General features: G+C 56.0%; 1 protein-coding gene across 1 annotated transcript; it reads left to right on the top strand.

The window, feature by feature from the left end:
• The first annotated feature begins 1,088 nt into the window (after positions 1 to 1,088).
• Positions 1,089 to 13,290, top strand: AGT (angiotensinogen). Its single transcript, XM_032430358.1, has 5 exons — positions 1,089 to 1,191; positions 5,464 to 6,315; positions 9,696 to 9,963; positions 11,599 to 11,743; positions 12,516 to 13,290. The coding sequence occupies exons 2-5, from the start codon at positions 5,487 to 5,489 to the stop codon at positions 12,705 to 12,707; spliced, it is 1,434 nt and encodes a 477-aa protein (XP_032286249.1). The 5' UTR covers positions 1,089 to 1,191; positions 5,464 to 5,486; the 3' UTR covers positions 12,708 to 13,290.
• Positions 13,291 to 13,334: the final 44 nt, after the last annotated feature.

Genomic DNA, 13,334 nt, shown 5'->3' with positions numbered 1-13,334 from the left:
CAGACATCTTCCATCCCTCCCTCCCGTGGCATCGACTTTGACCTCTGAGCTGGTGTTCAGACTCTAACCAGCATCCTTTCTTTCCACGTCACTCGGTCCCATGCCCCAGATCTGCGGTGGCAAGTGGGTTTCATCTCATGCGTCAGCTTGGATCCTGGAGAGTTTGGCCTGAAGCCCTGTGTCCAGGGGACACTCAGGGAAGACGGGGTGCCCTCCTCGGCCATGGGGGCAGGCACAGGGAGCAGTGGCCATTTGCTGTGATCCCTGCTCTCCCTCATAGCATCTTTAAGAGTGCTGGTGTCCCCTAAACAAGCTCCACGCTTTCCCACCCCTCTGTTACTATCCTATAAGCCTGTAAAGATCCCTTCTTCAGCATCCAAGCCCAACTTATTTATCCTTCCAGCTTTGACTGAAATGACATTTCTTCCTGAGACCTTCCCCAGTTTTAACAATTGTTCCTTCCCAGGATCTGAAAGCATCTTGTCGGTGCCCTTCCGTCTGTCTGTATCATTGTTGGCGTCTAGCAGTCTCCCCAGCTAAATCACAAATCTCTAGAAGGTGCTTCTGCTTGGTTGTGTGTCTCTCCCCATGCCCGTCAGAGGGCCTCTCATGGAGCAGATGCCTAAAGGTTGTTTGGACAACCATTGAGCCGGTCAAGGCTGCGGGGTCAGAAGTCGCCCCCCGGGCCACCCTCCACTGCTCCTTCCCCTGCCCACTGGGGACTCAAGCATGTTCTTGGGGACTCTCAGAAGCACACCTCAAGAGGGCTCTGTCAGAAGGTCTGGGTGGCTGTCACACCTCAGGGCAGAGACCCATCACACACCTACACACATCTACGTGGGATGCCCCCGTGTCCGTCACCGTGGCCCCAGTGAGGTGAGCTCGGGTAAATGTGTAACTCGACAGCGTACTGGCTCATTCTGTTCGGCACTGAAAGTGTGTATCGATCACCCTGACTTCCTGGAAGGAGTCCCAGCCTGAGAGTTGCTCTGGCGCCTGTCCCTCGGTCAGGCCTGGCTGCCTGAGGCCCCCACCCCCCTGGCGGGGCCAAGTGATGTCACCTCCCTCCTCCCCAGCTTGGGCACAGAGCGGTCTGGGAACAGCTCCATCCCCACCCCTCTGATATAAATAGGGCCTCGGTGGCCCAGCCAGGGGAAGAGGCTGCTCTGGTTTTGGGGACTCGAACAGAGGGTAAGTGGGGAGCCCCTCTCCATCCACACCCCTCCCCCGCCGCTGCCCCCTCCCCATCTCTCTCGGGGCAGCTGAGTTATCTGCTGGGAGCCAGAAGCCAGGGGTCAGTGGTGACATGCACTGCAGGGGAATCAGTACTGAAGATGACGCAGAAGACGTCTCTCCCCTCCTGTCACACTGGATGTCCTCTCATGGGCTGTCCTCCCCCTCAGCCCACCCCAGGTCTTAGCGGAGGAACTGCCCCTCCCCAGCAGTAGGGCAGGGTGGCCCGCTCCTCCCGCTGCCTCTGAGCAGGGCTGGGTCCTCAGGGGCCGGTACGGGAGCAGAGCCACAGTGGCCTAGAGTCCACGGGTCTCTTCCAGTCAGAAGGAAGTGCCAGGCTTGTTGTGCAGGTGCCGGAGCTGGGAGGGGGGTGGGGGAGCAGACTCAGTTAGCCCGGGGCTGCATCCGCAGAGGCTCAAGTGAGGGTGGCCTGCATCTGTCTCCTGCACCTCTCCTGAGGCAGTGCTGCCTCCGGTCCTCGGTTCAAGGTTTGGGTGCCCTCAACTCATCACTTTCTATCCCTGAGCCTTGGTTTGCTCATCTATAAAATGGGACAAATAGCAATGCCTGGCCTCCCTTGCTCCTCAATAATGGTGTAAATTAAGAGAGCTAATAGAATGTGAAAGTGCTTTCTAAACTTTAGGAGAAACTAAAAAGACAGATTCTTATTAATTTGTTCAAGAGGCACTACAGATGGGTGCTGAAGCGTGTGGACTATGGCATCAGGGGGTCTGGGTTTGAATCCTAGTCCTGCCTCTCACTTAGCTGCGTGACCTTGAGCAAGTCACGGAACCCCTCTGTTCCTCTGCAAAACAGCATTAATTAATCCACTTAACAATTATTTATCAAATACCTACCATGTCCCAGGAACATTTCTGGAAATGTGATATATATATATATATATATATATGTATATATATAAATGTGATATATATATATATATGTATATATATATATGTGATATATATATATATCAGCGAACAAAACAGAGCAAGGACCCCACTCTCGCAAGATTTGCCTTCACGGGGGAAGAGACTGGCAATGAACACTAAACGTAAATAAATACGTTAGAATTAATTATTTATAAGGTCATAAGGTGGTCAGTGCCGTGGTGAAAGGAAGTAAAGTGAGGTGAGTGAGTTCAGGGTGGCAGGCGTGGTGGGGACAGTTGCAGTGTGAAATAGGGTGTCATGGAAGCCTTAGCAGGATGAGACGAGTCGGTCCATGGAAAGCACGGGAACACTGCCTGGCCATACGGACATTAGAACAGTGTTGGCTGCCGGTCTACCATTTCGGGAAGCTATGGAACCACAAGGAGTAGGGACACCGAGAAGCAGGGAGGTGGAGAGAGACTGAGCAGGGCTGGTGGAGGAGGGCAGATCCACAGGTGCCTGGAGCCCCCATTTATTCTCGGGCCCTGGCTGTGTGCTGACTTAGGACCAGCCAGCCCAGCGGCCACTGATCCCAGCTGAGAACAACAGCAGTCTCTGCCCTGACAGTGACCGTGGAATTGCTTCACCCCAGATGGTGCCTGCGCCACGCGGGACTGGCAAAACAGGGAGGGGGCTGTCCTCACCTGCATGGCCCCAGCCCGGGCCTGGGTGCCGTTACTGTAAGATTTCTCCAGCCCTCGGCTTCTGCAAGTTTCCCCTGATAACTCAGTGTGCTTTGGCATGAGCAGGCAACAGAGGCCTGTCTGGACAGGAAGGAGAACTTTCTGTTCCATTTTTGTATGTCGTGTGGCTTCTCATGAGAACAGTGCTTGATTCAAATGCACGGGGAGGAGGGCGAAGCGGTGGCCGAGGTCGGAAGTCAAAGTTCCTTTGGTATTTGATGACCAGAGCAGAACTAAACACACAACGCTTTTAAGGTGAAAGCAGGTGCAGGTTACCAGACCCGGGACAGGAGTGCAAGGTGTCAACAGAAGGGGATAACTGGGTATGCGTACGTGTGCTGGAAAGACAGTGGTGTCAAGGTGACCTTGAGTTAGTGGAGACATACCTCAGTTCCAGGGATGCCTGAGGATTAGGATGGGAGCACGAAGAACTAAGTTGGTCCACGTCTTCACCAGAAATGAGGGAGATATCATGGAGATGATTGGAACCAAATGAACCCATACAATGAACATGGATCCCCCTCAATTGCAAAGAGTTGGACAGTGGAATAAGTTAGCAGAGCCAGCCCAAGAACCTTGTCTTCCAGGACCACAGGCTACTCCGTGTGCCTCATGTCTGGAGCAGAATCACAGGGCTCTAGAGAAGGGTGCTGGAGATCCTCCTGCCAACCCTAGAGACCCACGTCAAGGGCAGAGGATTGTTCTACTCCATGGCTGCGCATCAGACTCACCTGGGAAGCTTTCAAAAAAAATCGATACCCAGCCCCAGCACAGACCAACGCCATCGGCTATTGGTGAGCGGCGTTGGTGGGGCTGGTGTTGAGCTCCATGGGGGCTCCACCATGTAAGACATAGTTGCTGGCTGGTTTGGGGCATTGGGACAGGTGGAAACACCAGGGCTTTAGGCTGAGCCTCTGGTGCTCCAAGTTAGCTGTCTGGTAAGGCCATGGGGAGGCTGAAAAATCCGTTCCCAGGCCACACCCCAGGGCCATTTTAACTGACATCTCTGGGGGTGAGACAGACTTCCACAGTCTCTAGGGCTTCCCAGGTGAGACCAATGGGAACCGGGGCTGGGACTGACCGGTGAGAGAAAACGCAGGTCTGAATTGCATCTGTTACATGCTTACTGTGTGAGCTCGGGAACTTTTCTTCAGGCCTCAGAACCCCCCCCTCCTGTGTCTGCAAAGAGGTGAAACACTTCCTTCCTTGCCTGAACAGCACAAGGACTAGATTGGGTAATCTATGGGCAGGGGCTTCTGGGAACTCTCACATACTACCCAGTTATAATATCTCTATTTTTAAATTAGGCACCTTGTCTGGGAAATGAGACGTACATTTCCTGGTTGATACTACACGTTCCATCTTTCTTGCCAGGCCAGTTTATAACATAGGAAAAACCTCTGTGTGTGTAAGTCTTGTATTCCAAACTGGTTTCCCACCTACCCTGGGACCAGGAGGCCTCCTGGAGACTGGCGGTCTGGTCCACGGCTGGTTTTCTAGGGGAAGACTCACAGCCAAGGGCATGTGGTTGCATGAGTTTGCTCAGGCTGCCTTATCAAAGTCCCACAGACTGGGTCACTCCAACGACAGAAATCTGTCCTCTCATGATTCGGGAGGCGACAAGTACTGGGATAACCTGCATGTCACACATAGGCTGCAAGTCCGAGGTCAAGGTGTTAGCAGGTTTGACTTCTTCTGAGGTCTCTCTCCTTGGCTTGTAGATGGCCATCTTCTGTCTTCCCAGGGTCTTCCGTCTGTGTGTGTCTGTGTCCTAATCTCCTCTTTTAAAAGGGACACCAGTCAGACTGGACGAGAGCCCATCCCAATGACCTCGTTTAACCTAAATTACCTCTTTAAAGACTCTGTCTCCCCATATAGTACATTTTGAAGTAGTGGGATTTAGGACATATGAAGTTAAAAACTTTAAGGCAACAAGGGAAATTTTTTTTTAAATTTTAAAATTAAACTTCCTTTAAAATAAGATTAAATGTTTCCATATTACTCTTTAAAAAAAAAAAAGGTTTTATTTATTTATTTGAGAGAGAGAGAGCAAGCACGAGCAGGGTGAGAGGTGTGTGGAGAGGGAGAAACAGGCTCCCCGCCGAGCAGGGAGCCAGACCCAAGGCTCGATCCCAGGACCCTGAGATCATGACTTGAGCATAATTATTGACTAAAGCATATATCACTGATTAGCACAAGGTAAAAAATAATATCAGCCATTCACATATTCTTGAAGAGAAGCGCTTACAATATTTTGTGAAAACGTTTGTGTACATTTTTACCTGACGTAATGGACAATTTCGTATTTCTGTTTAAAATCTACCAATGTCTTCATATCAAGACATTCCCCCGATTATAAAAATCAGACAAAACAAAACCAACCCCAAAATAAGCCCCCAAAAGGCCCAGCTCAGCCCGCAACAGTGTGCTGTGTGTGGATCACAGAGATATTTTCCTCAGAGCTTTGACTCTATTGCTTCTCTTCGAAATGTGTAGACTCGGATAGATTTCTCCTGGATTAAATGACCGCGGGGAATATTGGGACAGCCGAAAGTCTGGCTGGAGGGCACTTACTCACTTGGTAATCTGTCACCCTTCGTGACCTGATGTTTCAGGGAAGTGAGCGCCCCTGTCAGAGATGGCTCCTGCCGGGGTGAGCCTGGGGGCCACCGTCCTCTGTGTCCTGGCCTGGGCCGGCCTGGCCGCCGGGGACCGGGTGTACATACACCCCTTCCACCTCCTCGTCTACAGCAAGAGCAGCTGTGAGCACCTGGAGAAATCCAACACGGAGATGCCCAAAGACCCGACCTTCACGCCGGTCCCGATTCAGGCCAAGACGTCCCCTGTGGACGAGCAGGCCCTTCGAGAGCATCTGGTGCTGGCCACTGAGAAGCAGGAGGAGGAAGACAGGATGCGGGCAGCGAAAGTGGGGATGATGCTCAACTTCTTGGGCTTCCACATGTACAGGGTGCTGAGCGAGTCCTGGAGCACGGCCGGCGGGACCGTCCTGTCCCCAACGACTCTCTTTGGCACGCTGGCCTCTCTCTACTTGGGCGCGCTGGACCCCACGGCCAGCAGACTGCAGGTGTTCCTGGGCGTCCCCGGGGAGGACCAGGGCTGCACCTCCCGGCTCGATGGCCACAAGGTCCTCTCCGCCCTGCAGACCATCCAGGGCCTTCTGGTCGCCCAGGGGGGCGCTGACGGCCAGTCCACACTGCTCCTCTCCACGGTGCTGGGCCTGTTCACAGCCCCTGGCCTGCGCCTGAAGCAGCCCTTTGTGCAGGACCTGGCTCTCTTTGCCCCGGTCACCCTCCCGCGCTCTCTGGACTTGTCCACGGACCCGGATCTCGCTGCAGAGAAGATCAACAGGTTCACGCAGGCAGTGACAGGGTGGAAAATGGACAGACCCCTGTCAGGAGTCAGCCCAGACAGCACCCTACTTTTCAACACCTACGTCCACTTCCAAGGTAAGGCAAGCTCCGGGGGTGCCGCTGGGCTGGCGCCAGAGGGTGACAGTTCTCTGTGTCTGTGGACTTAATGTCCAGCACTCAGCTCAGCAGGGCCGGGCCTTGGACACGCGCAGGGTGGCAAACATGAGGAAGTACCTGGGAGCCGCTCTCAAGGAGCCGGAAGTAGCTGCCCAATGGGCTCCTTGGATGAGTATCTGCCCACCCCCCTCCTGCTCTAGTATGTGCAGCTCCTACAGGACATCCTTGTACTCTGATCATTGATGCCCTTGTGATGTGGTAAATTGGTGCTCCTGCCTCTAGAAAAAAACACAGTGACTTCTTCACGATGGCACAGCCACAAGTCGGGGTCTTGGGATCCAAAGCCACACCTCCCGGCCCTGTGGCCCAGCTCCACGCTCAGGAGGGAGGGTTCTTTTCTCTGGAGAAGCTCAATGTCCCAGCAGAAATAACCAGTTTGTTTGCTTACACCACTTTCATGTTGGGAGGGTCATTACCCCTACCCACCCCCAAATCCCTGCAAAGATAGTTCGCTCATTCAACAACTAATCACTGACGATTTATTACGTGCATGACCCTGAGCTGGTCGTCCCAGAGGGGCCGGGGAGGAGGGATGCACAGGTCCTGACCCCAGGTTGCCTATTCAAGTTCAAGAGGGGAGATAGATCCCACAGGCAAATGCCCCCAGCTACAGAGCTCTAGGTAAAATCGCCCTGGGAAGGCACTCTGGTGGTGCCAAGCACTGGGAGGAGAGAGGGTCACTGGGGAGAGGACAGAGGCCTGGGGACAGGCGAGGGGAGCGGGGCTGCGGAAGAACAAACGTGTGAGCAAAGCCTGGTGAGTTGAGGGCCAGAAACCAGAGCAAGGGCGGCTCTGTCTGGCCAGAGCTCGGAGTGGATGTGACCCGTGGAAGGCAGAGCCCAAAAGATGGGTCGGGCCAGATTTTGGAAGGGCGGTGGGAGCCGGAGCAGGCAAAGTGTTCTGGTCAGAGGGCATCCAGGCGGCCGGGGCTGTGTGCCTTGGAGGCAGGGAGGGTCCCCGGAAGGTGACGCAACAGGCACACTGTCCTGGGAACACGTGCTAAGGTAGAGGCTCTGCAAACCGATGGGTGGGCTGGGGAGGGTGCGTTTGCGAACCAAGTGAGCCCGCAGCCCAGAGATGAAACCAGAGACAGGGAGGTTTAAACAATGACTACTTTCTTACTCTGAAAATATCCTGGAAGTCTGTGAACTGTCACGGTGGAGGACCTCCTGCCTGTTTTGGGTGCAGGAGGAAGATGCGAGACCCAAGAACAGAGTCCAGCACAGGCGCCCTCCAGCTGAGGGTGGCCGCCCCCTGTGGAGGACAGAGGGGACTCGTGGGCTCAGCCCGCCGTTCCTAAGAAGAGCCCCAGGAGGAGAGCTCACTGAGAAAGTCCTGCCCCCCAAAAAGGAAAGCTAGAGAGTCACAGGGGCCTGGACGCTCGGCCAGCCCCACCATGCCTCACCCTCTGATCTTGCTCCCTGACCTTTCTGTGCCTCAGTTTCCATCAAACAGAGATGCACCGCCCCTCCCTGCCCACCACCGCGTGCCCACTTATGAAGCCGCAGGCTGTCTGGGGAGCTCTAAGTTTCCCTTTGGTAGTGATGTTCTATTACCACGACCTCAGTGCACAGCTGGATGTTCCTGGCTGGCAGAGACTCGGGCATTGGGAGCCCCTGAGCAGCAGGGCGCCCTTTGCCCAGGCCGTGCAGTCACCCCGAGCTGGCGCTGGCTCTGGCAGATTCCACAACACCAGTTGACTTAACCTTGAGAGATTTACTTAACCTCCGGGTGAGAATGGTGTGCTGTGCTTTTCAGCTGAGCAGATAGGACAGGACAGACACCTCTTTCAGATTCTCATGTCTTTCTGTTCTGGTGGGAAGAGATGCAGACCTTTCTTCCCCTAAATGAACAAGTCCCCGGCCAGGCCTGGTGGGCCAGCACTGAGGGCCCCCCGGGGAGCCGGGCAGGAAGGACCCTGAAGCTTCTTACTCCTGTCTCCCCACGGTCTCTGAGTGTCAAAGAGCAAGAGGACGCTGGGTCCACCAGTCCCTTCTCCTCAGACCCAGACCCGGGGAAGGCAGCCTGTCCAGCCCCCTCCCCGGCACCTGTCCTTCCAGCCCCCACCCCGCCACCTTGGAGACTTCTGCTCCAGGAAAAGGGAGCCCCGGCTCTTTAACGGGCCTCTACTCAGACCCCCAGCCAGCCGGCACCTGGGGGCTGCTCTGTGACAGACTCCCCTTCACCTCATCCTCCCAGAAATAGCCCCAACATGGGTGACTGAGCTCTCAAGGTGACTGAGAAGAGCACAGTGCGGGGTGGGGTGGGGGCTGTGCCAGGGGCTACAGTCAGGGAGAGACCCCCAGGGACAGGGCCTCGAGCAGGCGTCCGCCCCTCCTCCCACAGCCAGCCCCTGCGCAGCCCCAGGAGGGAGGGCACCAGACAGGGCTCCCCCTCCCCGCAGGGCCCAGGGCAAGCTTGCACGGAGCCGCCGGGCACACCAGGTCGTATGTCTGTCCCGGGCAGCACGGAGGCCTGAGACATGGAGGCTGCATTGCAGGACATGCGTGCTCAGCCCTGCGTCCCGACACGAGAAGGGGAGACTGCCCTTGCAGCTGGCCCTGCTCACAGATTGAGAAGTGGGCACGCCCCGAGGCTGCGTAGGGCCATGAGGCTGCTCTGGGTGACACTGTGATGGTGGACACACGTCACCGCACATCTGTCCAGCCCCATGGATCGTACGGCCCCGAGAGTGGGCCCTAATGTCAACCCTGGACTCTGGGGGACAATGATGTGTCCGCATAGGGTCATCAGTGTTAACAGGTGTCCCACTCCGGTGGGGGTGTCAACAGTGCGGGGGGCTGTGTGTGTGGGGGGCGGTGGGTAAACAGGAAAACCCTATGCCTTCCTCTAAAGTTCACTGTGAGCCTGACTTCTCTAAAAAAAAAAAAAATTAAGTTATTTAAAAAGAAGCCAGTGAGAGTGGCGGACTGCAGGCTTTGGGCCAGGACAGATCTGGGGTGAGTTTACCCGGTCAGTTCGTAGTGGCCTAAGTTCCCTAAGGCCCTGGTTTCCTCTGTGGGCCTTACAGTGACAGGTGGTGTGGAAAATGTCTTCAATAGCTGGTGTCGCCGTCGTGAACTCAAACGGTTGGATTCTGCAGGAGGAAGACTTGGCCGGCCCTGGGGGTCGTGGCTCGGGCTGGCAGAGCGCTGGCCCAGCGGCCTGGGGTGTGCCGAGAGGAGGCCGGGGCACAGGCTGGGCTTCGGCTCTGTCCGTGGTGTCCCCAGCCCACAGCCCACCCGCCTGCCCCTGCCTCAGCTGACCCGTCCCTCCTGCTCTCCTCTCTGGGTCTCCAGGAAAGTTGAAGGGATTCTCCCTGCTGGCGGGGCTGCAGGACTTCTGGGTGGACAACGCCACCTCGGTGTCGGTCCCCATGCTCTCGGGCACGGGCACCTTCCAGCACTGGAGCGACGCCCAGAACAACCTCTCCATGACCCGTGTGGCCCTCAGCAAGAACGCCTGCCTGCTGCTGGTCCAGCCCCACGACGCCTCGGGCCTGCAGAAGGTGGAGGCCCTCACCTTCCAGCACAACTTCCCAACGTGGGTGAAGAACCTGTCTCCCCGGTACGGCTCCCGGGCACCACCTGGCACCTCTGGGGCTGCTCCCCCTGGGATGTGGGGGGGCTGGGCCCATCCTTCTGCCCAGGGCGGGAGGGGGCGTGGGGTGGGCAGATGGGCCGGTGTTGGCTGAGCCCTGGGCACAAGACGGGGAGGGGCCGGGTGGCCCTGCTGTTCCTGAGCAGAAGGCCGGTGAGTTCATGCATCAGCCCTCCAACCATCCGCTGACCTAGCTCTGCAGGTATCGTCTCTTTCTGGGCCCAAGAGAAGCAAAGGAGTGGGGAGCGTGCTTTCCTTGGGCTTGGGCTTACCCACTGGTTTTGGAGGACTGCATTTCAATCTGCCGTGGGGGTGGGGGACTTTTTGATGCCACCCCCCCCACCCCCGTCCTCCCCCCCCCACAATCAGCTGCATTCCAAGAGCTTGTTGGGGACTGGCTTTCCGGAAGGGTTTGGACCCCCTTGAGACGCCTGGGGGGGGGCTTTCCAACTCTGGCGGGAAGAAAGCCGTTCCGCTCCACTGGGGCGCTACACCTGACCCGCATCCGCGGCCCAGAGCAGTGGAGTCCGGAAACCTGCTCCGAGACCGGCACTCAGGGGCCCACTGGCCTCCTGAGGGCAACGCTCCTTTTTAAATCGGTTTTTGTTGCGCTGATGGTAAACACCTAACATCAAGTTTACCACGCGAACCATCTGTAAGCGCACAGTTCAGTGGCATGGAGCATACCCACGCTGTGTGCGTCCCTCGCCACCATCCGTCTCCAGATCGTTTTCATCTTCCCAAATGGAAACACGAACTCCTCGTTCCCCCTCCCCCAGCCCCTGGCCGCAGCCATTCCACCTCCGGGCTCTAGAGTGAACCCCTCTGCTCTAGGACCTCAGATGACTGAACTGTGATGGGCTTACTTCGCTTAGCGTGACGTCCTCAGGGTTCATCCATGCAGCAGCATGGGTCGGGATTTCCTTCCTCTTAAGGTTAATATTCCATTGTGTGGACAGACATGTTCTGTTTATCCAGTCATCCATCAATGGACACTTGGGTCACTTCCACCTTTTGGCTATTGTGAATAATGCTGCTATGGACGTGGGTGTACTGTAACTCTCGTGAAGGTTTGGCATGTCACTGGAAACATCCATGGGCTCTCAGGAAGCCAAAGGAAGGCAGAGGTCCTACAGGAAGGTCAACTGAGTTGGTGTAAGCAACATGGCCGGCACGGAGAGCAACAGGACATTCCTCCCATCGCTCTCCCCTCCACGGGGTTTCTATGTCAAGAACACCATTGAAAGGTGGCTAGTAAGACACGATACATTATTTCAGAGAAGAGTAGTTTACAATTATCCAGGTAATACAGCTTCAATGCAGCCAACCGAAAACCAGAGTAGAATGAAGAACAGGCAACAATTCATTGTCAAACCCCCAGAAAGCGCTGCTTTAAATGTACATCCTTCTCACAGTACTTCCAAGGACATGAAAGTTTTTAAATGTACATCCTTCTCACAGTACTTCCAAGGACATGAAAGTTTTTTGTTGTATTTCGTTGCTGACGAACTTTTCCCGAGACAGCCTAGCTGGGTGAGGGGGCCCCAGGGCCTCAGAGGGGGAGCCACCCGGGCCCTCCCTAAGTGTGCATCATCCCCGCAGAGCCATCCGCCTGACCATGCCCCAGCTGACACTGCGAGCCTCCTATGACCTGCAGGACCTGCTTGCTCAGGCCAAGCTGCCCACCCTGCTGGGTGCCGAGGCGAACCTGGGCAAAATCAGTGATGACAGTCTCAGACTCGGAAAGGTACCGTGCTGGCGGTGTCTGTCTGGGCCCGAGTAGATCCCGTGTGTTCACAGGGTGGGAGGTGTAGACCAGAGGGACACGGAGGGAGCTTCTGGGAGGCAGGCAGGGGAGGAGGGGAGGAGAGCATGGCTAGATGAGTGTGCACCCGGGGTGGGAAAGAAGTGACCAGAACTTTCTGGAGCTTTCCGGGGACAGGTGGAGAGCTGCAAACCCTTCCTCATCATGTGTTCTTAGCTCTGCCCAGCCTGGCCTAGCCTCGGGGTCCTTCCCAGATCCCACAGCAGGGTCAGGACTCAGGCCGTGAGAGCAGAGCAAGTGCCCGGTGCCAGAGAGCTGCCTGCTTCAGGGAACACCCAGCAGTAGGCAGATGGTCCCTCTGCCACGTGGAATGAGGCATCCCTGCAGCCGGGGGGCCTGGATGCACTGGGCACTGTGCTGGGTACTGGGCAGAGGGGGGCCCTTCACAGTTCTGACCTCGGAGATCACTGCTGGGGGGCATGAGCCCTCTTGTTAAATTAGTGGGATGAACCAAGCACTGGTGGAGCACAGCCGAGGGGCCCAGGGTGCTTCCCTGGACGGCAAGGTGGGAAGTGGAGACCGGTGGGTTGGAGGGACTCTTTGGAAGGAGCTATCATGTGAGTTGGGCCAAGTGGGAGTCGTCTACACTGAGGGGCATGCATGGTGCGGGCAGGCTGGAGAAACCGCTGTCCTGCACCGTCTCCCTGGGCCCCGAGGGCCTTCGGGAGCCGCCCCAATGCTTGCTGCTTTGCAGGTGCTAAATAGCATCCTTTTGGAACTAAAAGCAGATGAGGGAGAGCAACCCACAGAGTCTGCCCCGCAGCCGGATGGGCCCGAGGCCTTGGAGGTGACCCTGAACCACCCGTTCCTGTTTGCCATTTACGAGCAAGACTCCACGGCCCTCCACTTCCTGGGCCGTGTGGCCAACCCACTGAGCGCGGTGTGAGGCCTGGCCCGCCACCGAGACGCACTTGTCACCGTGAGCAGGCAGGAGCCCACAGCAGTGCCGATTTGTCACCCATCTTCCACTCTGCCTTCCAGTGAGTCAGCTTGGAGCTGGAAAGAAGCCGTTGTCCTCCCATCTAACGAGCAGCAGAACCTGCGGGCAGAAGGCCTCCCGGGTTCTTAGGTTTATCTTGGGCCATGGGGGGGGGGGGCGCCAAAAACCGGAGTTTAGCACAGGACAACTGTTCAGGAAAAAGTCTGAACAGACCAACTGGTCCGTGAAACCAAAAAGTGTTTCCTTTTTATCAGAGAACAGAAATTGGGTTTTACAATTACACAGTTTTCACTGCCCTGGGTGCACGTTTGGCTAGGGAATGTGAGCGGACGAGCTGCCGTCCCCACGATGCCTTAGCCTTTGTTGGTTTCCCGGTCTTCTTTCCCAGGATACTGTGATCTTTGAAAAACACAAGCATCTGAATTTATGTTAGAATGTAATACTATGGCTGATTATCCCTTGTGTTATTAATAAATGTCTTGCAACAATAAACAAAAAAGAAAAATTCTTGGGGTGCCTGGGTGGCTCAGTTGGTTGAGCATCTGCCTTTGGCTCAGGTCATGATCCCAGGGT

This window comes from Phoca vitulina, unplaced genomic scaffold, assembly GCF_004348235.1.
Source record: "Phoca vitulina isolate PV1807 unplaced genomic scaffold, GSC_HSeal_1.0 scaffold43, whole genome shotgun sequence".
NCBI classification, from domain to species: domain Eukaryota; kingdom Metazoa; phylum Chordata; class Mammalia; order Carnivora; family Phocidae; genus Phoca; species Phoca vitulina.
This window is presented reverse-complemented; position numbering and strand designations above follow the sequence as displayed.